This window comes from Hyaena hyaena, unplaced genomic scaffold (assembly GCF_003009895.1).
Source record: "Hyaena hyaena isolate Hyena2069 unplaced genomic scaffold, ASM300989v1 scaffold_299, whole genome shotgun sequence".
In the NCBI taxonomy this organism is placed as follows: domain Eukaryota; kingdom Metazoa; phylum Chordata; class Mammalia; order Carnivora; family Hyaenidae; genus Hyaena; species Hyaena hyaena.
The window spans coordinates 1,213,006-1,236,766 of NW_024080930.1; the positions used below are offsets into that span (position 1 = coordinate 1,213,006).

Consider the following 23,761-nt stretch of genomic DNA (forward strand, 5'->3'; position numbering starts at 1 on the left):
CCCCGGCCGCCTACGCTCAGCCTGCGGCCGCCAAGGGTGAGTGGGGGCCCGGCCCGCGCCGAGGCCCGCGGACCGGCCGCTGCCGGGGTGGGAGCCAGGGGGCCTGAGGCCGGCCGCCGGGTCAGGGGCGCGTCGGCCTCTGAGAAATGGGCATTCGGATTTCTTCTAGATTTACGTGCTTTCTTTTACACGCGCTCGTGTACAAAGTGAAACAGTATCAGAGGTTTCCCAGTGGAAGGTCACTCCTACCCCCTTCTCTTTCCCAGCCAGCTGTTACCAGTGTCTTCTGTATTCTTCCAGAGACTGTCTATGTGTAAGCAAACACAGGTGTGTATGTGTTCCTCCCTGCCTTACTTACACCTTGCTTTTTACGTGACGTGGAGAAGCCCACGATCCAGCTAGGAAGAAAGTCACGCGAATAAATCTATTAAACCGCTGAGCAGTAGCTGTAAAATTAGAGAAGTCTGTATGTGGTGAGGAAGTGAAACGAAGAAGAACGTTTTACTCCATCTGGCTCTCCTTAGCCTGGAAACCATTGGATGGAGGAGATGATCCAAGATTTATAGGAGCTAAACTTCATAATTACGGTTTTTCGTTGGAATAGAATGATTATAAGTGTGTTCTTCAAGTATACTGAAAACAATTATTCTTTAACTCTTTTAGGAAAAAAACAGAAGTTCAATTCTTCAGCTGTATTAGTTAACTGCAATGGACCAGAATTATATGGAATAGGATTCAAATGCCTCCTCTCCCCTCCCTTAACCAGGTTGCTTCAATCAGGGTTTCGATGTCCAATGTTTAAATAAGCACTATGCAACCCTCACAGGCACTGTTAAGTTTCTAGAGACACAGAGGGGGCGCCTGGGTGGCTCAGTCGTTTAAATGTCCGGCTTTGGCTCGGTCATGATCTCCCGGTTTGTGGGTTCAGGTCCGGCCCTGTGCTGACAGCTAGCTCAGAGCCTGGAGCCTGTTTCAAATTCTGTGTCTCCCTCTCTCTCTGACCCTCCCCTGCTTGCGCTGTCTCACTCTCTCTCTCAGAAATAAATAAAAACATTAAAAAAAAAAAAAGATACTGGAGACACGAGAAGATGTACATTAGCCAGAAAATCTATAGCTACCATAACCTCGTAAACTACCATTTATAAAAATTGTCTTCCAGAGAGGAAACCCTCCCCTCATCTGCAGAAACAAGATGGAAAGACAGAGCAGAAACCGTGATCATTGGAGGTGGCTGCGTTGGTGTGAGTCTGGCTTATCACCTGGCCAAAGCAGGGATGAGAGATGTGGTCCTCCTGGAAAAATCAGAGCTCACTGCTGGATCTACCTGGCACGCAGTAAGGAAAGCCCCTTCAAACTGTCACGTGCACTGAGCTGTGTGCACCAGTGCAATTGACATTCTTCTCATTACAGCTCCCCACTTTGAGGTCTTTAGAGTGAGTCTCCCTTCAACAGTATTGGAAAGTGCAGTTGCAGTTTAGTGAGCAAAATTTATAATATTTGCATCTTGAACATATAGCTTCTGGATTCAGTCCTGGCTCTGCCATTTCCTACCCATATGACTTTTGGCCGGTTACCTCAGTTTCCATTTCCTGATGTGCAGAAAGGAAATATTCACAGTACCTAGCTCATAGGGTTGTGGTGAAGATGGAGTTAATATGTGTGAAGGTATTAAACACATGGTAAATGTTTAACAAATGTTAGCTTTTTTTTTTTTAATGTTTTATTTATTTCTAGGAGAGAGAGAGAGAGAGAGACAGCATGAGCAGGGGAGGGTCAGAGAGAGAGGGAGCCACAGACTCTGAAACAGGCTCCAGGCTCTGAGCTGACAGTCAGCACAGAGCCCGACGCGGGGCTCAAACCCACGAACCGCGAGATCATGACCTAAGCGAAAGTCGGACGCTTAACCGACTAAGCCACCCAGGTGCCCCTAACAAATGTTAGCTTTTGTGTGGAAGGATATAGCTGGATGATTGCAAGTATAGCCAGAGACCTTCACCTACATTCCCCTCACCTGGGTTTCGTGGTCTTTTAATTTTTATATATGATTTTAATTCTGCACCATGAGACAACAGCTTGGCTTCATGAGGCTGAGAGCTGTGAGGGCTGAGAACATGTGATGTTGCTTTTCTGTGGTAGTAAATAAACATGCAGCCTCTTCACTTGGACACATTTAATAATACAAATAATTGTCCCAGCACTACACAATAATTGGGCTGAAATGGAAAGTTGCTCAGGTAAGTGAAGTGATTGACACTGCTCTCATACCCGTCTGCCATACCAGTTATTTCTGAAGTCAGCTACGGAAGGAGAGGAAGTTTTTGTGACTGTCGGTACATATTCCTTTTGGAGAAAGAGTTGGGCAGTGTTAGCCGCTGCTCATCATCCCTTTCTGACATTAGTTTTCCTCTGCTACGTCAGGAGGGAACCCTGCTTTTCAGGGACTTTTGAATCTAGAACCCGTTCAAGGTTTGGGGGGTATCAAGCACTGAAAGGGCTGCCTGTGTCCTGTTGAGATCAGGGGCCAGTGCAGCCCAGACTTAAGCCCACCTGGCCGCTGGGTCCTGGTGGTCTCAGAGTCAGACCACACTCACTGGTTGGATGGAGGCTCCTAGGAAAGTCATACCAAGCCCACCTCCTCTTCCCTGTCTCCTTTCTCTCCAGTCCCCTCATTTCTGGGTCTGAAAGGGAGGTCCAGGCACCTGTTCTTCCCTGGGTGTAATTTCAGAGCCTTTACAGGCATACCATCTCTTGTTTCACTGTTTGTCTCTCAGCTCGCTTCCTCCTACCTGGAGAGAGGGTCTGGGAAGCCACCAACACTCCTGGCCCTTCTCCCCTCCCTGAACTAGACTTTCTATGCAGGCTTCATGTTATCAAGCAAAAGGAAGCCTGCATTTCTCCCATATCTCTCCTGGCACTTCTCCTTCGTGGACACTCACTCAACCTTTCAGCAAATATTCACCGAGAGCTTATATTGTGTCAGGTCAGCCCTGGTCTGAGAGGTGGGGCCACAACAGTGAATATAGCTAAGTCCCCGCCCTCATGGAGCCACGTTCTGGTGTGGTAAACAGAAAACACACAAACAATGCCTGAGAGTAATCAGTGCCTCAAAGAAGAATAAAGTGCGATAGAGGGATGAAGAATGGTGGGGTGGAGAAGGCAGAAGGCTACTTTGAGGAGGTGACATCTCAGCGGAGTCCAGAAAGAACTGAACAAGGTGCTGGTGAGGCCATCCAGGTAAGAGCATGTAGGCAGAGGGACATTGAGGCAAGGGAAATATCCTGAAAGGGAGGCTTATACCCTTTTAATACTTCTGGATTGTTAAACAGGGCAGACACTAATGTTTTAATTACTTATTTGCTCATTTAGATTGGATTGATTTGATGTGACCTACATTTTAGAATAGATTACTGGATTCCCTATCTTATCACCTCTCAGACATTCTATGAATGAAAAAACAAAAACCAACATACTCTTAACCTAAGATTTTTTGAGAAAAGTGGGCAAAGATTTTAAGATGATAGCTTCTGGTTCAATTTTAACAGTGCCAAATAATTCTTCCTTAACCAGAGAGATGCCAGAGTGAATGGAGAAGGCATTCTCCTGCTTCATGCACAAGGTATTATGCTATGGTTTACAAATTGAGATTCATACAGTGTGAGCTCAAGATGGACTCAGGCATCAGAAGCCAGGTTATTTGGCCCCCTGGAAATAAAGAAAAAGGAAAGAGTGTTGCCCTATGAAGTGGCTCCTAGGAACTTTTACAAGTCAGGGAGGCCTCCCTCTGAGGAACAACATGAAGAAATTACACATATTAGGAATTTGTAACGCAGATAAATATTAGGAGCAGATATAAGAATGTAGGTGTTTGGGGAGCCAGCTAAAGCGGGAGGGTACAAAAATCACAGCAGTCTCACTGAAGTATAACATGTGCTTAAGGTTTATATCTGCAAAGTGCAGGAATCAAGTACTTAGTGAGGAAGGCACAGCTTGTAAAGTGAATATTAAAAATGAAGTCACGCTGGGGCACCTGGGTGGCTCATTGGGTTGTGTCCGACTCTTGATTTAGTCTCAGGTCATGGTCTGCACAGCTCCTGGGATTGAGCCCCAAGTTGGGCTCTGTGCTGACAGTGCAGAGCCTGCTTGGGAATCTCTGTCTCCTCTCTCTGCCCCTCCGTGTCTGTACTCGTATGCTCTCTCTCTCTCACAAAAAAACACTTAAAAATAAAATAAAATAGGGGTGCCTGGGTGGTTCAGTCGGTTAAGCGTCTGACTTCAGCTGAGGTCAGTATCTCACAGCTCATGAGTTCGAGTCCTGCCTAGGGCTGTGTGCTGACAGCTCAGAGCCTGGAGCCTGCTTTAGATTCTGAGTCTCCCTCTCTCTCTCTCTGCCCCTCCCCTGCTTGTGCTCTGTCTCTCTCTCTCAAAAATAAACATTAAAGAATAATAATAAAATAAAATAAAACTGGAGTCACAAATCTAAAAATCCTGAGGTTTTGCCATATTTTAACAGCACTGCTCTGTCAGCAGGTGACACTAGTACCAATATAGAGCATTTCATGTAGGAAGGATGGAAAGGGGAGAAGATGGAGCAAGAGACAGCTTTGAAGCATGGGCTCCCCAGGAGAGGCAGCCCCTGGGGACTGTGCTAAGCATGAGTGTTTTAGAGAACTGAGGACTGAAGATCTAAAGATGCAGGATGCTCCTTTTGGGGTGTGGGAAGACAATATAAGAGCTTTCTGCTTATTTTTATCTACAAATGTAAGAAAGAAATTAAGCTTTAGTAGTCTTTATAAATAGCCTTTACCTTTGATGCCGGTGACATGCTGGGTATGATTTCAAGGCTGACTAAAAGAAAGGTTGGCACACCAGGATCGAGGCAGCCTCGTACTTTCTTTGTCTTCAGTCCACCATGACATACTGCAGATCACATGCTATAGGATTCCATCGTTGCAATGCCTTTTATAGAGACAGGGCTTTAAATAATAGAATTTATGATGACAGGGAGAGGGAATGAACTTGAAAGTGTTGTGCTACATGGAGGTTTGTTGTTTATCTCCTACAGTAATTAAAAGAGTTAGTGAAAGAAAGTTTTTCTTTTACAAGAAGGTGAGTGTTTTAAATTTGATCGCCTTTGTAGTGATTTAAAGGGCTACCAGTCGTTAGCAGATACATATAAAAAATACCGCATAGCAGATACATATTAAAAAAATAAATGCAATCTATCCTTTCAAAGTAAAGATGATGGTGAGATAAGTGAGAAATGACAGCATTTTGCAAAAGAGTCCTGTTGGGAAGAATGCATTTTGAAAAGAGATGTTTGGAAATGCTGGTACCATTAATATAGATTTTCTGGTTAAAATGATATGTATCATCTAGAAAAACTCTCATATATACAAGAGATACATTTTTTAATCGATCTAAAATTTTCCCAAATGGTGAGTTTAAATGAGGTTCATACTCATTTATTTAAAATATGAAAATGTGGGGCACCTGGGTGGCTCAGTCAGTGGTGTATCTGAATCTTGGTTTCTGCTCATGTCATGATCCCAGGGTTGTGGATTGAGCGCCATGTCTGGCTCCATGCTTAAGATTCTCTTTCTCTTCCTCTGCCTCTCTCCCCTGCTTGTGTGTTCTCCCTCTCTTTCTTTTTTTTTTTATTTTTTTATTTTTATTTATTTCTAGGAGAGAGAGAGAGAGAGAGACAGCGTGAGCAGGGGAGGGTCAGAGAGAGAGGGAGACACAGACTCTGAAATAGGCTCCAGGCTCTGAGCTGTCAGTCAGCACGGAGCCCGACGCGGGGCTCGAACCCAGGAACCGCGAGATCATGACCTAAGCGAAAGTCGGACACTCAACAGACTAAGCCACCCAGGCGCCCCTCTCTCTCTCTTTCTCAAAAAAAGAAAAAAAAAAGCAATACCTTCCAATTCGCTTATAACAACAACTGATAGACAAGAGCACATGAAATGTTAATAGTCAAGTTTCAAAAGAAACCTCTGTGTAAGTGGTGCCTGGGGTGGAGGAAGTGGTGTCCAGGTGCACAGAGTAGAGCAGAGAGAGCCCTTTTCCCACGAAGACCGTTGTAACATTGACAGGCAGCTTCTTCAGCCGTCACAGGCATTGAAAGCAGTCTCAAAAGAAAACAAGCCTACGATAGGGCTTCAAGTTGCTGTTTTATCCAGGTTAATATGTATATATATTAGTAACAAAGCATATCAGTCATATAGATTTGCTAACATATTAATAAATAAGTTGACTATTCAAAAGCTTTTCCATATAGTAAATTTCAAAAACTCAAAATCTTCCTTAAATAAGTAAAATTTTAAAATGTGAATGCTTTTCTACACAGTAAATAAAAAGTATTTAAAACATTTAATTCATTTCAAGTTGTCTTTGTATGTTTTATGATCTCTGTTAATATAGCAATACATATTTATATATCATGTGAGAACAAAGAAATATACATATTTTAGTGGGTATGCTTAAACAAAATTTTTTTTAATGTTTATTTATTTTTGAAAGAGAGAGAGACAGAGACAGAGAGACAGAGGATGAGCAGGGGAGGGGCAGAGAGAGAGAGGGAGACACAGAATCTGAAGCAGGCTCCAGGCTCTGAGCTGTCCGCACAGAGCCCTACGTGGGGCTCAAACTCACGAACCATCAGATCATGACCTGGGCCGAAGTTGGACGCTTAACCCACTGAGCCACCCAGGCGCCCCTACTTAAACATTTTTTTATTGTACATGAGTGCATGGAGCCCCTGCGTTATGAGATGTCTTAAAGTCAGTCACTGGGCTTTTTGAGGTTGTAGAGGCTCACAAAAGAGCAAAACAGATTATTAAATAGATGGAGCATCATTAGGTTTAGTTACAATTGATGGTTTTCTAACACCATGTTTCCTTTCATATTTACTCACTGTTTGCCTACTATAAGGAAGAGACTTTTCTTCTCCCTATTTATTTCTGTGTTTATTTAATCAACAAGGATTCATAAGTCTTATTTTATTCAAAGAGTTTTAGTTCCTAATGATTATTCCTGTTTCTGTTTCATCTTCCCTCTTATTTTCGCTTCCAACAGTAATCATTTTCTTTCCTCAAATAAAAGGTAGGCCCCTTCCTGTCTCGGTATAGACTTGTGACTATTCTAGCATCTTCTCTTCTCTTAGTTCTTAGGTCTTTCTCTAATTGCTCTGGCACTTAATCACGTGCTCTTAATTTCAGTGTTTTGTACGTGAAACTTTCATGACTTCAATCAGGCTATAACATCTTGAAGGATAAGAACAATGTTTTCTCCTTCAAAATTCCCATTTAATACATCCTTGCTGAAGCCCAGAACACAAACACATTGTACCCTTCTTATATTCCATTCGCAGGATTGGCCCATAAATAAATACCATATATAATATTACATTCACATATCTTACATTAGGGCACCTGGGGGGGGCTCAGTTGGGTTGAGCGTCCAACTCTTGGTTTCAGCTCACATCATGATCGCAGGGTTGTGGGATCAAGCCCCATGTCACACCCTGTGTTGGGTTTAAAATTCTCTCCCCTCCCCACCCCAACTCCAATGCTGTCTCTCTCTGTCTCTAAGAAAAAAAATCTTACAATAAAAAGCACAGATATATTTGACCCAGATTTTATTATTAACTAATTAATTAATTTTGGAGTTTTATTTAAAATTTTTTCTCTTATTCTCAAGTTAGTTAACGTATAGTGTAGTCTTGACTTCAGGAGTAGATTCCAGCAATTCATCACTTACATGTATCACCCAGTGCTCATTCCAACAAGTGCCCTCCTTAATGTCCATCCCCCATTTATCCCACCTCTCACCCTCACACCCCCACCAACCCTCAGTTTGTTCTCTGTATTTAAGAGTCTCTTATGGTTTGTCTCCCTCTCTGTTTTTATCTTATTTTTCCTTCCCTTCCCCTATGATCATCTATTAAGTTTCTCAAATTCCACATGTGAGTAAAATCATGATATCTGTCTTTCTCTGATTTGTTTCATTTAGTATAATACCTTCCAGTTCTACTTACATTGTTGCAAATGGCAAGATTTCGTTCTTTTTCACTGCTGAGTAGTATTGCATTCTGTGTATATATACATACCACATCTTCTTCATGCATTCATCAGTTGATGGACATTTGAGCTCTTCCCATAATTTGGCTATTGTTGATAGCACTGCTGTAAACATTGGGCTGCATGTGCCCCTTCAGATCAGCATTTTTGTATCCTTTGGATAAATTGTTGGTAATCCAATTGCTGTGACCTCAGATTTTAAACACAGATTAAAAGACAAAAGCCAGCTGATAAAAAATACAGGGTACAAAAACATTAGTGTAGGGACTCCTGGCTTGGCTCAGTCAGTGGAGCATGCGACTGTTGATCTCAGGATTATGAGTTCAAGCCCTGCATTGGATGTAAAGATTACTTTAAAAAATAAGTATAATTATTATATCTGAGAAAAAAACTAAACCCATGACTTACTTCTGTCTTACCAGCAAGGAAGCGAGAAAAGTATGAATTGTTCAGTAGAAGTAAGTGTACTATTTCAGTAAGAGTGACTAACTTTTCCTTAACTAACAATTCCAGAAGAATTTATTCCTTAAACAAAGTTCATTGGGCTAAATGTCTTGAATAACAATTTTACAAAACTGAGACCATGGGGCTCTTTCAGATGAAAGATTATTAGTTTATAATTCTATGAAAATCGATTTCTGGGGTAGGGAAGAAGAGGTCTGATATAGTGTAGATATACAATTTTCTGGTGGTCTGGTTTACCCCAGGGTAAGCTCAGAGGTGAGTAAATAGTGAATGGAACCCTCTGCCAGTACTTGTGAATATCATTGTTTTCAACTGACAGGAGATGTATGGTTATCTAGCAGACGCCTGAAGGTTAGGGATTCTCCATTAAGGATCTAGAAAATCTCATATTCAAATGAGATAACTAAGCTTATAAAGGAGAGTGGGATATTTGATGAAAGCAAAAGAGCCAGGCTTGCATTTCCATGAGAATGGCACCTTGCTGTGAGAGCACCTCGAAGCCCAGTCAGGATCTTTTCTCAGGGAAGCAAAACAAACAAACAAAGCTGTGCATATGTCCAAATGTTTGAACAAGTATTTGACAGAAGTCCTAGGGTTCTGGCCCATAAAGGATGATTGGTGAATTATAAATGGGGTGCCTTTGAGTTCAGAACAAAATACCTACCGCTATCATAGAAGAGTCTTATAAATCCTTCCTAAACAGATTTTACTTTGAACAGACTATGTTCTGATGAGCTTTCCAGGATGCATTAGCAGCAGAATGGGGTTCCAGATACTTAATTGAGAGAAACTGCTTCATATAATTGCTTAGAATTCTTTTTTTGGATACTACATTGCATCTACCAGAATTAATAAAAGGGATTTGGCATGCTACTATTTAGATAATTTTTGTGACTGTAATTCATAAGGATTTATTCAGCAAACATGTGTGGGCTACAATCAATGTGTTTATCAAACAGGTTAAGCTTCAACAAATGTCTTTTCACCAATTAGCCAGGTTCTAATTCTCAGGAATTTTCCAATTCTTGAATTTTGGAAATTTTGGTAAAGGGAACAGAAGGGCAGTTCAATTTAAGGGAATGGTGGGGACTGGGTCAAGGAAAACTTTGCTAATGCATGATCCTTCACCTTATGGACACATACATGATTTGCTAGTTGGGGTCCATGTTGTACACCCCCCACCCCATATTCTTTGCCGCATATATTACTAATCCTCTCATCCAAATCGTCCCATTTCTGAATCTGCAAACACTCTTTCCTTAGTAACTTTTAGGGACTTAAAGTATATGTTCATTGGGTGACTCTCACATTACTTACATGGTTTCAAATTGGTTCTCATAACCCTGCTGCGCTCAAACTGGAGCTGCTGTGTTCTCATCTCAAAGAACTGGCTGGTGCTTTTCAGTTTCTTGCCAGCAATAAATTACTGCTTCACAGATAAAGTAGTAAAACTTAGAGAATGTTGTTGGCAAGGATATGGACAAAAACAAACCCTTGTGCACTGTTGGTGGGAATGTAAATTTGTATAGCCACTATAGAAAACAGTATGGAGGTTCCTCAAAAAATTAAAAATAGAAATATCATATGATCTAATAATTCCACTACTGGGTATTTACCCAAAGAAAACAAAAACACTAATTTGAAAAGATATATGCACTCCTGTATTTTTGCAGCATAATTTGCAATAGCTAAGATACAGAAGGGTGATGTATATATGTGTATGTGTGTATATGTATATATGCATATGTATGTATGTATGTATATACACATATATATGTATATAGATATATAGATATATATGTATATATAGATAGATATACATATATATGATGTATATCTATATACATATACACACATACACATACAGTGGAATATTAAGCAGCCACAAAAAAGGATGAGATCTTGCCATTTGTGACAACATAGATGGACTTAGAGGGTATTATACTAAGTGAAATAAGTCAAATGCACAGAGAGAAGTACCATACAGTTTCACTTATATGTGGAATTTAGAAAACAAAACAAATGAATAAACAAACAAAAAGCAGAAATACACAGAAGAAACTGATGGTTGCCAGAGAAGGTAGGAGTAGGGAGAGGGAAAAAGGGGTGAGAGTCAGTGAGAGATAAAAGCTTCCAGATTAGAGGTGGGGATAAAAGGTACAGCATGAGGAATATAATAAGTGGAACTATAGTAGTATTATATGGTGACAGATAGCAGCTACACGTGTGAGGAGAGAGCATACTGTAGACACTTGTTGAATCTCTATGTTGGACACCTGAAACTAATGTAACACTGTCTGCCAACTATACTCAAATAAAAAAAATTAGAGAATGGTAATTGTTTAAAAGTATTTTCTTTGTCTCCTTTCAAGGCAGGTTTAACAACTTACTTTCATCCTGGAATAAACTTGAAGAAGATACATTATGCTAGCATCAAACTTTATGAGAAATTGGAAGAAGAAACTGGGCAGGTAAATGCATTTAACTTGAAATTGTCTTTCAGATCAGTTTCTCGGGAATATGTAAGAGTTCTGAAGAATTTGGACATATTATCATGTGTGTAGTGACATTAATGGCGTGTGAAATGTTTAATGTGGTAGAGAAATCTGGCTAATGTTTAAGGTAAGAACACCTAGAATTTGCTTTATTTTCAGTTTAACTTCTTGGAGTACATTTCCCATGTAATTAACCGCTCTTCTTGATTTTTTAAATAAAGAAAGAATAAAAAGCAGCTTTTAAAAATATCTTTACGGGGCGCCTGGGTGGCTTAGTCAGTTAAGCGTCCGACTTTCGCTTAGGTCATGATCTCGCGTTTCGTGGGTCCGAGCCCTGTGTCGGGCTTTGTGCTGACTGCCAGCTCGGAGCCTGGAGCCTGTTTCAGTCTGTGACTCCCTCTCTCTCTGACCCTCCCCTGCTCACGCTGTCTCTCTCTTTCTCTCTCCTAGAAATAAATAAAACATTAAAAACAATTTTTTTAAAATATCTTTAGTTGGTTACGATATGTAGAAACTAAGAAATCAGAGTATTTCAGCAACTGGATTACAAAGGATCTGACAGCAGTGCTTGCCAGATTGTCACACAGCTTTGAAAAGTACTTCACTAAAAGCCCCTCACTTTTATTTTTGTCTCTTCTCATACTTATATTAGTATTCTCAAAATAAAGTCACAGACAAAAACCACCCATAGGCTAAGATGGAAGTGTCCTTAAATTGTTCATGCTATTTTCCTTGCCTGAAACTATCAGATGGCTCCCCACAGGCCAAAGGCCAACGGGGGAGAATTTTCATCAAGTGAGCCCTGCTTGCCTTTCCATCATTTTCTCTTGCCACTCTTTGCTATGCTCATACGCTTCAGTTCATCTTAATTACATATAGCTCTGGAATGTGCTGGGCTCCCTGCCTGAAACAACATTTTCTCTGGCTCCATCTCAACACTCACCCTTTCCTCTTCCCTGAGGTCACCCCCTTTGAGAAGCTGTCTTTGACTTCCCCTATCCATCAGTCAGGACAGCTAAGGGCACTTCTCTTGGTTCTAACAACATATATATGTTCTTATAACATTCCTTTAACACCAGTCTCTGTCTCCCCCTCTCTCTCTGTTGTGGCAGTTGCTTTACTGGTTGGTCTTCCCTCGGAACTATGAGAAACTTGAGGGCAAGGAGAACATCTTTTATTTCTGTAACCTAGGCCCTAACTGAGTGCTTGGCCAACTAAAGGTCATCAAGAACTGTCACACGAAGGTTGATTTCAATATTACCATGCAATCTCATCACTGTAACACTCTGATTCTTTACATGCCTTCCTCAAATCCTTTGTCTTTCTCTTTTTCGCATAGTTTTTTACTCTGTGCATGAACACTACCCCATGTTTTTGTAACTATGCTTTCGGCTGTCTGCCTTCCCCTGTAGACCATAAACTCCATGCGGGCAGGGATTGCTTCTTGTTCCGTACAGCATCTCTGCAGCTTAGCCTAGTGTCTGACACAGAGGAGGCAATTAGTAAAATAGTTGCTGAATGAATGTCTTTTTGTAAGATGCAACTATTTGATATAGTCATCTATTGCATGGCGTAGTCCATCTCTTTTCTTATACACTTGCATTTTCATCATGCTGAAGGAGAACCATGTTTGAATGCCTAATAATGATTTGCTTATGTGTTTTTATTGGCATTATTGTCACAGGTGGTGGGATTCCATCAGCCAGGCAGTATCAGAATTGCCACTACTCCTGTCAGGGTCGATGAATTTAAATATCAGATGACTCGGACTGGCTGGCACGCAACAGAGCAGTACATTATTGAGCCTGAAAAAATTCAAGAGATGTTTCCGCTACTCAACATGAATAAGGTATTTTTCTTAAAGGTATTTTCACCATCTGTTAACTTGAATTAAACGTTGAAAAAGTTACTTTAAGAAGCTTATTACAGGTAGAAAAATGTTGTGTGCCTGTCTTGAATGGTGAAATCAGATGGTTAATGCTAGACTTTGGGTATGTAACAAGGTGGGCTATTATATATGCCAAATTAAATATAAAAAAGTATTGAAAAAAATTTTTCTACCTCGGACAACTAAGGAGACATTTTCAATACCTTTCTATTACTATGTCCCCCAGATCTAGGGGTTTCTATACATAAACATAAACTTCTGTTTGAGAACTTCAGAGAAAACAATGACCTGGTATGATAAATATATATATATATAGAAAGGTTGTCTTATTAAAACTTCTACAAAATCAAATTTAGAGGTGCCATGCTGTATTGTTCCATAAATTTCATCTAGCTCATAACTATACTGCCAACAGGCTCTATACTAGGTGTTTACCTGGTTTTAACCAGATATGGCTGAGAAAATCCACTTGGGAATTGTATCTTTTTTTTTTTTTTTTTTTGCTAGGCGATAATCCCATTTGAATAGTAAGAATGACCAACACTATACTACATAACACTATGGCACAGATTTATGTACCAGGTACTATGCTAAGCTTTTCACAGGCATAATTTTATTTAATCTTCACCATAATATTATGCAGTATCTGTATCTATTACTACTAAACAGGAGATAGCAGTGTGGATAGTTTACATAACGGATCCAAGTTCATCCAGCTGGAAAGAGCTGGAGCAGAGTCTTCAATGAAGCCAGGCTGACCCCTTTGTACGCACTACTCATGTGCACCACCAGGTGGGGCTGTTGAGGAAAGTAGAAGCTTAAAGTTTCTCCCCAGTAACTGCTATAGCATCTCTGGACTGCAGCAGTGCCTTGCATCACTGTTGGGGTGCTCCGGCTGTTTGGCCTCGTGAGTCTTTATAGGCTGCTGGCTCTCTCTTGTCTATAGTTTTGTGTGATGACCGTGTGATGGCAGACAGATGTTGTATTGCATTGTCTGCATTGAAATTCCATCCATGTAAGAATATGCTTATATGTGTTTATATGTCACTCTTGGAATGCTTTGCTGGAAGTCCTCACCATCACAGTTTTCTCAAAGGTATTAGGCAATAGAAATACATGGGAAGAGTATTCTCTTGAACTGGGGGCAGGGTGCCAAATCAAATAGATACGGGATTACTGCAATGAGGATATATCCATTATAAAATACCAATGTGATGTTTGGAAGTCTACAGTAATATGAATTCCATTAAAATCAAAACAAGTCTCTTGCACTAAAACTATAACAAGAGATTGGATTAGTAATCAAAAGCTGCCCACAGAGAAAAGATGAGGCCCAGATGGCTTCACTCGTAAATTCGACTAAACATTTAAAGAAGAATTAGTATGAATCCTTCACAAATGTTTCCAAAAATAGGAGAGAAAACTTCCCAACTCATTCCATGAGGCCAGTATTGCCCTGATAGCAAAACCAGACAAAGACATCACAAGTGAAAAAGACATATTGTGAATATTGGTGCAAAAATCCTTACAAAAATACTAGCAGACTGAATTCAGCAACATATAGAAAGGATGATGCAGCATGACCAAGTGGAATTTATGCCAGGGTTGCAGGGTTGATTTAACATCTGAAACTCAATCAATGTAATATGCTACAGTGATAGAATAAAGGACAAACACTTATGATCATTTCAATAGATGCAAAGACATTTGACAAATGTCTTGCTTGTATTTGGTCCTCAGTAGATTTCTGTTGAATGGATGAGACCTAGCTATAATACCGCACAGTGTTCCTTCTATCAACTCTGTTCATCAGACTGTCATTCTTCTTTGTTCCCCCCTGGTACTTAGACTGAAGTCTTAGCACTACATAGGTATTCAGGTGTTAAGCAGGTGAATGACTAAATCAAGTATACATTTTCCTGACACCTACGTATATTCAACATGTGAATTTATTAACAGTATTAAACAATTCAATGTCAATAATTGATCAGTTAGCATTAGATGAACTGAAAATGTTAGAAACCAAAATGATAATGCTTAGACAAGATAGAAGTTTATTTCTCTTTCATTGGGGCAGTCCAGGATTTGAATGGTGGCTATTTTCCAAGAAGCCCTTGGGACCCCAGTCGCCTTCTAGATCATTGCTGTGTTATTCCTAGGGTGTGATTCTTGTGTTCTTATTCCAAGATAAGAGCTCCAGCTGTCATGTCTGCATTCCAGACAATGGGATGGAGGAAGGGCAAAGAAGGACAAAGGCATATGCCAGTGGTTAAAAAACAAAAACAAAAAAAAAACCAATTCATGAAAGCTGCTACATGACACTTTCATTTGTATTTCCTTGACCAAAACTTAGTGATACTTCTAGCTACCAGTTGAAACTAGTAACTGGCAACTATTGGAAACTGTTCTTAGTGGCCATGTGTCTAAATAAACATTCAGTTTACACTGCTATGGGGGCTGGGGGAGAGAAGGGATGTTGGAGACAATTGCAAGCCTCTATTAAATAGCCTGTCTACTTAACATTCAGTGTGAATCCTGCCCTAGTTTGAGCTTTGATAAAGGGAAAAGAAGTCCAGACTGATCAATCTGATGCCATGATACACTTTTACAGTCCAGCTTTACACTGAATAATGGATATATATTTATTTAAATGTTGACTCTTTTATGATTGACTTAGGTTTTAGCTGGACTGTATAATCCTGGAGATGGTCACATCGATCCTTACTCTCTAACTATGGCCCTAGCTGCTGGGGCTAGGAAATACGGTGCCCTTTTGAAATATCCTGCCCCAGTGACTTCCCTGACACCCAGGTCAGATGGAACATGGGATGTTGAAACACCGCAGGGGTCTGTGAGAGCAAATAGAGTTGTGAATGCTGCAGGTAAGCATTATATATGTTATTCTCTCTATGTAATTATATATATAATTAGTGGCAGTTTTCAAGTGTCAAAGAAATAAGACATTTGGCCGTAGAATAATATCTAATATTTTATACTATGTGCATTTTTTTAAAGAAGTCCTGTTCTTTTTTGTTGTTGTTGTTTATATTTTTATTTATTTCTAGGAGAGAGAGAGAGAGACAGTGTGAGCAGGGGAGAGTCAGAGAGAGAGGGAGTCACAGACTGAAACAGGCTCCAGGCTCAGAGCAGGCAGACAGCACAAAGCCCGAAGAAGGGCTCAAACCCACGAACAGCGAGATCATAACCAAAGAAAAAGTCGGACGCTTAACCGACTAAGCCACCCAGGTGCCCCACACTATGTACATTGTTAGGGATCACTATAATGTTCCCAAGGTGAACGTTTTGTCTGTTTCTAAGCCCTCCATCCATCACTTTGCTTTTGGTGTGTGAGATGCCACTCTGTCCTTGGTTACTCACAGAAAGTTGGTGTTCTCCATTCTCTGCTTTCTTCTGCTCCAGATCGTCTTTTGCTAATGATGCTGCTCTTTCCCTTCTATGTTCACTCTTTCTTTATCCTAATAACCAAAGTCTAGTGTTCAAATTTATGAGCCTCCTTTTTTGTTCTCCGTTTACTTTTGGGGGCCTATCAGATCATTTGTGTTCTCTCTTACCCATTTCTTTTTTTTTTTTCTCTTATCCATTCCTGATCCATTGACTCCAATCAAAAAACATACCCTTCTCCTTTCAGAATGTTATTAAATCTATTTCATAACCTTGATTTTTCATGTTGTTCTGTTACAATTTAGTTTCAGATTAGTGAAGTCAAAAGGGATATTTGAGATAATCTAACAACCCACCCATTTTTCCACTGTGGAGACCAAGTTCCAGAAATGTCATGTTACTTGGCAAAGCAACACAGTTCTGTTGGGGCCAGGTCTTGGGCCTGGGTTTTTTGATTCCGGAGTTAATACACTTTCTAACAGGTCGTTTACCTGCGAAGTTATTTTCAACTATCACACACACAAAAGTAAGCTCTTGTGCAAAAGAAAATGCTTATGCAGTCTGAACTGGACTAATAATTTGTATTTACCTGTAGTTTGTAGTGGTTAATTTAAAACCCAAAGTAAGCAGTAGGTAGTAACTGATTTTCTCGTGGTCTGTTCTTTGAGTCATTACTTAAATTATAAAATGAAAACAGTTTTTATTATTTATCAGATCAAATTATATGCCATGAGGACAGGTCAGAAACATGGATCATTAAGTTCTTCCTCTAAATTATAACTTCTGATTGATGTTATTTATTTTTTTAAGCAAAACACTTAGTGGTTCTAGAAAAGTCTAGAAAAGTCAATATTTAAGAGTTTAAATTAGTATTTTTGAATTTTTCTAATCCATGCCCTCCATTTGAAAAGCCTAAAAATCTCATGCTTTCTGTAATATCATTTGAAATTTCAAATAATATAAAAGGACTTGCCTCAACAGTAAAAGCAAAGGCATACATAAAACATTGCTTTGGTTTTGAGCCTCGCCTCTCCCCTTCTCCCTCCTCCCCCTAATCCCTATCTGACAACCTCCACCCATCACCATCCTTGGGCACCACTGATCTGAATTTTATTAGAAGATCTAAGGCAATGAAATCATTCATATTTTCTTCCCCACGTAGCAAGGATTCCTTGTAATCTTGTAACTTTATGGTCTCACAAATTTATTGCCTAAATGCATTGGACTGTTTTTATAGTGAAAACAAACCAAACAGACTAAACAAATGCAGTCTGACCTCCATGCCAGACATCACTAATTGATCACTGCTCTCCGATCATTTCAGACGGACCTGGGCGTGTTCTCCAATTTCTCTCATCACAGTGCTTCAGGCAGCCACATGCTCCCAACTGATATTTTTAGAAATGATGTAGAAGAACTTAATTTAACATATTTTTTAATTGTTCTCCTAAGAACTTAATTTAACATATTTTTAATTGTTCTCCTAAGATGGCAGTAAGCTTTTATTTACATAATTACATAATTCATTGACACTGTAATAAATTTTTCTTTTTTTTAATGTTTATTTGTTTTTGAGAGAAAGAAAAAGAGAGAGTGTGAGCAGGGGAGGGCAGAGAGAGAGGGAGACACAGAATCTGAAGCTGTCAGCACAGAACCTGACGTGGGGCTCGAACTCACAAACCTCAAGGTCATGACCCGAGCCCAAGTTAGATGCTTAACGGACTGAACCACCCAGGCACCCCTGTAATAAATTTTTTCTAAACCACAAACTGTGAGGAATAAGGAATCACTGAAGATAAAGACAGAATAATTCTCAAAGATGTCTGCCCTAAACCCAGGGCAGTGGTTACCAGGCGAAGTTTTCTATGCAGCTGTGAAATTTGTGAAGTGAGTGGGTAGGGGGCGCTATGGCAGGAAGTCCCGGGGTACAGCTTTTCTGGTGCTGGGCTGGGAGACAAATCCCTGGAATCAGGTTGGCAGTGTGGCCCTGGGGACCTAGTTGTTTTCCAGCCTGGATTGTTCTCTAGGATGCCCTTCTTCGGTCTTTGTTCCAGAAGTGTTTTACTCAGCCACATCGACTGCCTTTCCCATCCTCAGTTTTTGGTAAACCAAGCAGCTCCTTCTTGAAAATTATGTGAAGAACTGAGCTGTCACAATGTTCAATTCTTTATCTCATGCAGATCATATCTCTGACCCATAATCTTATATATTTTTTCCCCTCCTTGATCTCTCTTCCCTTCCACTGGGTGAAAGTTACTGGAGAAAATCTTAGCATATGTGCTGCCAGAGCAAGCACAAGTTACTGGAGAAAATCTAACTGATTGCATATTTGTAGACCACGGAAGGTGTGGAGAAGTGTATGCTTGTTTTCACAAAAATCAAATTAACAGTATAGAAGGTAAGCCTCAGTAACTGAGGGCAAAGGTTTGGGTATGTTCGCTTCTGGAAGTAAAGTTAAGAGAGATCAGTTTTATGAATGAAGCATCTTCAGAAGGCGTTCTGTTAGGATGATTTGAAAATGCGTGGCTGACGGAATGTATCCCAGAGTTACTCAGTGAGACCAGGATGTCTCACAAATTCAGCCAAGGCCTTCAGGCTAGCTCTGAAATCTAATTAAAGCAACCAGGGTATAGATTTGGAAATGTGACTGAAATGTAAAAGATGTAAACATCAGTATTATCAACTCGATTGTACCATAACCTGCTAGAAGTTTCTTTATACGAAGTCATAACAGAAGGCAGCTGAGTCTTCTCAGGACATTCATGAAAAGCAAAGTCTAAAAGTAAAAATGTGTCCATGTGCTGATGTGTCTCCAGCACTGTCTAGGGCTGTGGGGCTCTCTGGGCCAGAGACACATGTATTGCCAACCATGTGTCCTGGGAAAATTATTCATTTGTAAAATGGACAGAATAATGCCCATCTCAAAAAGCTGTTATGATTGGTAAGTGAGCCAGTAACATAAAGTGCCCTGAACAGAGCAAGTACCTCATGGTAAGCACTAGAAAAAATAAGTCTAATAATTATGATTACAATGGTTTCCTTGAAAGTCTATCTGCCCCTCTCACCCCCCATCCTGAGAACACTAGTGTCACTCTGCTATAACTTCTGGGCACAGGCTTTAATGTTACCCACCTCCTTTCACTTGTTCCATAGTCACCCAGCACCCATTCTGCTGGTACCTTTGGTTCTCAAGCTAATGTACGTTAAGAATCGCTATGGAAAGTTTCCCAGACTTCACAAAGATTCTAATTTAAGTGATCTGGGTGGGGACTCAAAAGCTCTATTTTAAATAAGTACTCCAGGTACTGTAGTGTCTGTTCCAGATGGTCTGCAAAACATCTTTAGAGAAATACTATTACATAGATGTTCCTAGAGGAGAGAGAATGTAGTAACTTTATTCTTTTACATTTTTTAAATTTGTTTTTTAATGTCTATTTATTTTTGAGAGGGAGAGAGACAGAGCACAAGCAGGGGAGACACAGAATCTGAAGAGAGAGAGAGGGAGACACAGAATCTGAAGCAGGCTCCAGGCTCTGAGCTGTCAGCACTGAGCCAGACGCAGGGCTCGAACTCACGAACCGCGAGATCATGACCTGAGCCAAAGTCAGCAGCTTAACTGACTGAGCCACTGAGGCATCCTGTAGTAACTTTATTCTCAAGCAAGCAGAGCTGAAAGCCAGTTTTGGACTCTCCTGACCTCTTAGGATAAAATAGACTAACTTGTCTTTGGTACCTTAAGCTTTTAACATTTGCTTCATTCTACCCCACCTAATGTATAGCTCAGGGGCATGAGCAGAAGATATTTTATTATCATGTACATACTGCATCATCCTTTTTATATGGACCGCTCGGGTTGGACCAGGACATGTACACGCCCATTCTCTCCATGGTGAAGAATGTTTCTCTTGACTTCATTTCTATTTGACTCATTAAGCCTGAGGTAACTTTGTAAACGTTACTTAAGAATTTTCTTAATATGATAAATCAGAAATATGATTGGATCATGTCCACGCGAAGCCCAGTGTTCAGCCAAAAGGGAACTGCTGAATTTTGCCTGATAACTCTACATCAAAGAATGCCACTGTATAAACTCTCACTGTTCACCGTATAAACCACCTTGTACAAGTAAACTTGTCTACGAACCTTCACTCTTCATTTTAACTCTTTCTATTAATTACTGCATTAAAAAAATGGAAGTCATTTCCATTTCCAATAACTATTTTTATTGACCCTTCAGTTGTTTCTCAGGTCATAATGGTAGATTTTAGTGATTCTTCCACATTTGACTCTCTTACCTTTGAACTCGCAGGGTAGGTGATGTAGCAAGAGTTGAATTATAACCACGCCAGATTTAGGTTAACTTGCTTGACATAAAGAGGAAGGAAGTGACAAAAAACACCGCCACCATAACAGCATTGGGCTTGTTATGGAGGATAAAATCATGTAGTTCTATAATACTCATGCGTATGTTCCCGCTGTATTTTAATGATCAAGTGCATTAATAAGCAAGCAGTTAGACTGAGAAATTCATAAATATCTTTGAGTAGGAAAGAATCTGTTTTCTTCAGTTTATGTTTTTAATTGAAATAAGTGTATTGAAGATACTGGAGTGGTTTGAATTGCTAGGCTAAATATTTTGGCTTTTTATATTTTAAATCTGCTGTAGTGCATATAACTAGCATGTATGGCTTTCCTGTATTTTCCTACAAAGTTCTGGCATTGGAAATTCACATCTTCCTACTAACAAAAATTAATTAAATCTGTAAATTATTAAAAGAGCAACAAGAGGATTTAATGCCCACAAGTAAGATTTTTGGTTTGCAAATAGACATCCATTTCAGGGGCTATTGAACAAGTATGGCCAGGGGCGCCTGGGTGGCTCGGTTAGTCAGGCGTCTGATTTTGGCTCAGGTCATGATCTCACGGCCTGGCCCCTGAGTCTGAGCCCCATATTGGGCTCTGTGCTCACAGCTCAGAGCCTGGAGCCTGCTTCAGATTCTGTGTCTCCATCCCTCTCAGTCTCTCTCTCTCCCTCATGCTCTGTCTGTCTGTCTCTTTCTCTCTCTCAAAAATAAATAAATACTAAAAAAACAAACAAACAAGTATGGCCAGTTTAGCCATTAGGTCAAAACAAAACAACAGAGCCCAAGGATGATGCTTAGAGAGTTAAATAGAAATAAATTTTGACACATAAGGGTACATAGTTTGGGTTCACAGACTGATTCATAATTGATGAGCCTGTATTTAGCGCTGAACCTCATAATGACAGAGGCTTCAGAACTTCTTATTAGATTTCTAAAAAAAAGCAGAAGCAGAAATGGTTAAAAAATTAAGAGTGTAACCTCTAATGAAATAACTTGAATAAGATCCTCTAATCATTTGAATGATTACTCAAAATTATTCTGAAGCAAACAAGCGAATAGAACTTTACCCTGAAGAATCCACTGAAGGATCAGGCGACACCACATCCCTGCCATATAATCATTCTAGATTCTAAGTTACCTTTATACAAGGAAAGGGGTCTTGGATTTTTAAAACAAAGTCTTTCCATAGCAAGAAAACCAATAAGATGTGTTGATTCCAAGGTCTTCCAATGTGACATTGGGTATGTCTCTTTTCTTCTCTGGACTTTAGTTCCATGTCTGTATACTGAAGAGTCAGCTGGGGGAGAATCAAGGGTACTTTCAGCCACAATTTGTTTTTTTCTTTAGCAAAGGTAAAAATAACATTCATTTCTACCAGTAAGACAATCCCAACACACACTGTGAAGTGAGATTTGTTCTCATACAAGGAATCCCCACCTGGTTCCTTCATGCCCCTTGCAAGGAAGGATCTTCCAACGTATTCTAACTAAGCTTTTACAGTAACAGATAAGACTTACTGTGCTATCTCTCCCAAAGTATATACATTTTAAAATTTTAACTTAACAGATCAATTCTGTATTTGTAGAATCTTAGGCATCAGTAATTTGGGGAGAGAGGGGTCTGGGGGATAGAGGGATTGACTTGGAGGGCTTTCTTATGCACAATTACTATGTTGATCAACACAGGCCCCTTTATTGTTTGATCATCTCCGTTTCAGGAGTAGGATCCATCCATTACTGTCTTTTTCATCAACATTTGTATAGTTTATATATTTGGGATGTTTAGTTTTTCCTTCAAATAAATTGGTTGTTGTTGTTTTCCTGTCTGCCTCTGCTTATTGGCAAAATACTTTTTCAGGAATTACAAATTCCTGAAAAAGAAATATGTTTCCATTAGATTACAAATATCTTCAAAATTCCGGGGCAGGTAAAATACTGTCTTCTCTTCCCCCATTGAGTTTTGAAATGGCAAAAAATTTAAAGTTGTCATCACATTCTTTAGACTTTCCGTGAGTACTAAAGTCTTTTCAATATTTTATTTTAAAATAAATTGCCATATCGGTGTCAGGTGTGGTATGTTTACACACGTGGTAACATTTTATTTTATTTTTTATTTTTTTAATAGTTTATTTATTTTTGAGACAGAGAGAGACAGAGCATGAGTGGGGGACAAGCAGAGAGGGAGACACAGAATCTGAAACAGGCTCCAGGCTCTGAGCTGTCAGCACAGAGCCCGACGCGGGGCTCAAACCCACAAACCACGGCATCATGACCTGAGCTGAAGTCGGACGCCTAACCAACTGAGCCACCCAGGCGTCCCTGTGGTAACATTTTAAAATGGTTTTTTTCTTTAAGGATTTTGGGCTCGTGAAGTAGGTAAGATGGTGGGACTAGAGCACCCTCTCATTCCGGTCCAGCATCAATATGTTGTTACATCGACTATACCTGAAGTGAAAGCTTTGAAACGAGAACTCCCTGTGCTCCGTGACCTGGAAGGATCCTATTATCTGCGACAGGAAAGGGATGGGCTTTTGTTTGGTCCATACGAAAGTCAGGAGAAAATGAAAGTACAGGACTCGTGGGTCACCCATGGAGTCCCTCCAGGTGAGTGTCACAAATGCAAGTGTGTGCAGGTCAGGCACATATGTCTTGTCTTCTCTGTGGCAGGGGTTGGAGGCGCTGGCTGTAGACTAAGATGACATCATAACATTAGACTACTGGGTACCTGGGATGTTGGAGGTGAGGGATTTGAGGTCAGCTCTGTTCTCATGTCATTTTCAATGATCACAGCAGGAAGTAAGGAAAGAGAAAAGAGGCAGTTGGTGATGGAGAAGCTGAAGAAACGTGTCTTCTGCTTCCAGATAATTTTCACCTGCCCACACCAACCTCCTGCCTCCCCTCCTTTTTCCTCACTCTCTTGCCTGCTTGGTCTAGTTTCTGGATTTGGATACAGTGGATACTGTACTTTGACGGTTGGAAGTATCAGGGACAGGATACCCAGCCTGCTAAGAATGAAAGCCTTGAAGTCTGTCACAGAGCAGGATAAGTTGCTCCTGCCAACTGACGCCCT

The 23,761-nt window shown here is 40.2% G+C and overlaps 1 protein-coding gene across 5 annotated transcripts in view; it reads left to right on the plus strand.

Moving 5' to 3' along the window:
* DMGDH (dimethylglycine dehydrogenase) overlaps positions 1–23,761 on the plus strand; it is a 67,664-nt gene that overhangs the window by 5,523 nt on the left and 38,380 nt on the right. For 3 of the 5 annotated variants that reach the window (XM_039247449.1, XM_039247450.1, XM_039247453.1), the window contains exons 2-6: positions 1,160–1,334; positions 10,920–11,014; positions 12,723–12,887; positions 15,604–15,808; positions 23,047–23,295. In XM_039247449.1, the coding sequence (XP_039103380.1) occupies positions 1,193–1,334; positions 10,920–11,014; positions 12,723–12,887; positions 15,604–15,808; positions 23,047–23,295 (856 nt within the window). In that variant the 5' untranslated portion in view covers positions 1,160–1,192. Of the gene's footprint in view, positions 1–1,159; positions 1,335–10,919; positions 11,015–11,114; positions 11,166–12,722; positions 12,888–15,603; positions 15,809–23,046; positions 23,296–23,761 lie in introns of those variants that run through there. The other 2 variants (XM_039247451.1, XM_039247454.1) reach the window with 2 other exon arrangements.